Source organism: Culex pipiens, chromosome 2, assembly GCF_016801865.2.
Source record: "Culex pipiens pallens isolate TS chromosome 2, TS_CPP_V2, whole genome shotgun sequence".
NCBI classification, from domain to species: Eukaryota; Metazoa; Arthropoda; class Insecta; order Diptera; family Culicidae; genus Culex; species Culex pipiens.
This window is the reverse complement of record NC_068938.1, coordinates 117548877-117552409: the sequence shown is the minus strand read 5'-3', so window position 1 is coordinate 117552409 and position 3533 is coordinate 117548877. Positions and strand designations below refer to the sequence as shown.

Below are 3533 nucleotides of genomic sequence, written 5' to 3'. Positions count from 1 at the left end.
GCTTGTAAATATATAAGTTAACATCGTTAAACAAGCTGTTTTCTTGCATCCTGGCCAAAGAAGTCCACTGGAGGAAATGAGTCGTCGTGTATACAGTCCACTCGCCGATTGTCGCCTTGAAGCTGTGTTGCACAAGTCAAAGTTGTGTCGTTGGTGAACGCTTGAGTGGCAAATCCGTCCGTCTAGGACAAAAACGAAGAGTTAAGTTGAAAGCCCACAAGATAGCTGCCACGAAATTTCCCGCAATACAGTGGAAAGGTTGGACAGTCAAAAAGCCCTCCTGGAGCCGGGCCTAGCGCTCCTTCATGGTTCTTCAAACCGGATTTGTGCGAAAAATGCGGACCTTCATGGTCCTTCAAACTGGAATTGTGTAAACGTTCAACGAGAGTCGCCAACCGGAAGTCAACGTGGTCCGTCAACCCGGACGTGTGAAAGTGGCCTTTAGCGGATGCGAGGAAAAACAGAATAGTGGGTCTAAAGAGACCAAAGTGAAGCACAGCCAAAGTGTTTTGCGAACCAAAAACACGTGACAAAAATTTGGCAAAGTGCGTCCACGCCGTGGACAAAAAGTTGCAACAAGCAAAAGGTTGCAAAGTGAACTCAAACTTTGAGACACAAGTGAAGTGAAGTGAGAGCGCCGAAATGGTGATACACACGCCAAAGAAGCAGCCCGTGGATCCAGATGAAGTGAAGTCGCTGATTCATCAGCGGGGACAGGTCAAGGGAAAAGTGACGAGAATTAAGAGTGCCCTTGACGAAGCCAAGAAGAACCCGCAGAGGATAACCAAGGCGACGCTGAAAGTGTACGAGAAGAAGCTGAAAGCGCACTACCAGGAGTACGTGTTGCGCCATCGTGAAGTGATCGAAGTGGTTGCTAACGACAAGAAGGAGGAACAAGATGATGTGCTCGACGTGTTTGACCAGCTTCACACCGAAACGCTGGTGCTGGTCGAAGAGCTGATGGAGTTGTTCAACCAACCGGTCGCTGGACAGGCCCTCATCCAAGTCGGTGCCAACGGAGTGGCGCCTCAAGTGATCGTGCAACAACAACCTTTTCGAGCACCGATACCGAGCTTCGACGGGCAGACGGAGAACTGGCCAAAGTTCAAAGCCATGTTCGAAGACCTCGTCGGTCGCACTCGCGATTCCGACGCCATGAAGCTGCATCACCTCGACAAAGCCCTGGTCGGTGATGCAGCTGGGTTGATCACCGCGAAGATGATTCAAGACAACAACTACGAGCAAGTTTGGAAGGAGATCAGTGAGCAGTTCGAGAACCAACGTGTCATCGTGGATACGCCCAAGTAACCATCTAGCACTAAAAGAAATCATAAATGAGCTGCTAAACAGCATTCACCAGCTAACCAGTCACAAAACAGCTACGGTGATTGCAAATTAGCTGTAAAACAACTGCTCTAATAATAGCTGGAATAGAGCTGCCGTGTAAGAGCGAAAGAGAGAGATCACCAGCAAGCAGATTCAAAAATATTCTTTGCTCTCTCATCCATTAAACCAAAACAAATCGAGCGGGGAGAAAAATTCAGTCAGCTTAGAAGATTTAGTTTACGCAGCTGTTGAAGCCGTTTTATTATGTTGGTAAGTATAATTTCATTATTTTAGTTTCTTGATGATAAAAAAACACTTCTACGACCTTTGCAGTAACCTCCAGCTGACATGAAATTACGGTTACGGAGGAAAAATGGCAAATTTATGCGGAGATTTCATTGCGCGAAAGCAACAACCGGCTTCGAACGCCCAACATGGGCATTTCCCGAGGAACTTCCAACACACGGCTGATCGGTGCGGTGAATAATATGAAATTAAACGGTTTAGTAAGTTAAGAGAGCCTGTGGAATGATTGCTTTCAAATCATAATAAATTCATCCTGAATCCGCAAAAAAAAAATGTGTTTTGAAAAATATAGAGAAAGTTCCTAGTGGCATGGTCGATTGGAATATGCTCCTTTTACATAGGATTTGTGCATTTAACTTAACAACAAAACTGCTTATGTAGCTCTGAAAACAAACCTGGACTTCCATACCTCATTTGGCCGTGAGCAGTCATGCTTTTGAACGGGTTCTACGTTCGTTCAAGTTCACACAGCAACACGAAAAATAACAGCTCCGAGAACGAACGCTCGTCTCTAAGAAACGTTCGTTCAGTAGGCTTTTTTGAAACGAACGGAGAACCCAGTTCTGAACTTCAACATTTTCCATTGATGAGACCGAAGTAGACTAGCTAAACTTAATTGACTTCTAATCATCCCATTACATGTCAGCCCTGCCAGCTTAGTGGTATCAATTTGGTTTAGTAATCAGAGGTAGTTAGTTCGAATCCCTTTTTTTCCTGAAGCTTTTCAACTTGGAAAAGTTTTTAAATTGCAATGACAATAAGGTTTCGACTACCTTTTAGTTGGAGGTGCATTCAGATACATTTTTGTCTTTTGACCCGTATCATTTTAATCTCCCTAGCCTTCCCAGCTGGGTTTTTCTTGAATTGTATGAAATGTCATTTCTATCGGCGTCCAAAAGTGGGTACCCAACGTCACACAAAAGAAGAAAAAAACTTGTACACAGAAAAAAAAATGATGGTAATATTCATCAGGAAATGGTGACAGATTTTGTGGCAAAATAAATGATAAATTTTACACCAGAAAATGATGAATTTTCATCAGTTTTTGATGAATATTCATCAGGTTCACATTTTTACACATTTTTTATGTAATATTACACAAATAAAGAGGTAATATTCAACCTACCAAATTTTCAACATTCCAAAATTCAACTTTTTTTTTCTGTGTATGTAAAAATAAATGAGATTCAAACTCGCTTCCTCTGAACACTGAACTTGCATGTTACCACCGATCTACCAAGCTCTGTGGAAATCAATCGACTGAATGTCAATTTAAGTTAAACAGTCACCATGGAGAGCCTCTGGCTACGGGCGGTTCACAGAACGCGTTCCAAACATTGAAGAGAACGGCACGAAAAAGTGACGTTCTGTTTTTGGAACGCAAACCAATGGCTCCTGCGCTGGGGGTTCAGTTCATTTTGAAGAATGAGAACGAACGCAGAACGGGTTCCGTTCAAATTGCATGACTGGCCGTGAGGACAAGGTCCCAGGATTCATCGAACATCATCAACATCCAGCATCACATCGGCACCACCGCGAGTTCAAGCAAATAATTCAACTTCCCCGCTCAGTCAGCTGAGTCGTCAAAGTAGCAAACAACCCAAAAATAGAATTGAGAGAAGCAGGGGAGAGAGATGGAAAGAGATCACAATATTTTTGCCTCTCAATTTTTTATTGACATTTTGCAGGGGTGGAACAACAACAGTAGGAGCCCAGCTGTAAAATAGAAATATACATTCAAAATCAGAAGTACCCTTCAAAAAGGGTTTTATCTACCCTTTATCTGTCATTCCAAAGAAAAAAACCCCTTTTGAGGGTTACTTCCACCCTTTTTTTCAAGTTCACCCGTCGTCACCCTTTTGCAAAGGGTTACTACCGGTAAACTTGAAAAAAGGGTGGAA

The 3533-nt window shown here is 43.1% G+C and overlaps 1 protein-coding gene across 1 annotated transcript; it reads left to right on the top strand.

The window, feature by feature from the left end:
* The first annotated feature begins 642 nt into the window (after positions 1-642).
* On the top strand, positions 643-2462 carry LOC120417946 (uncharacterized). Its single transcript, XM_039580180.2, has 2 exons — positions 643-1596; positions 1660-2462. The coding sequence occupies exon 1, from the start codon at positions 643-645 to the stop codon at positions 1306-1308; it is 666 nt and encodes a 221-aa protein (XP_039436114.1). The 3' UTR covers positions 1309-1596; positions 1660-2462.
* The last annotated feature ends 1071 nt before the right edge of the window (positions 2463-3533 follow it).

Excerpts from the sequence above, each read along its gene's own strand:
- LOC120417946 (XM_039580180.2), top strand. The coding sequence starts at position 643 with ATGGTGATACACACGCCAAAGAAGCAGCCCGTGGATCCAGATGAAGTG.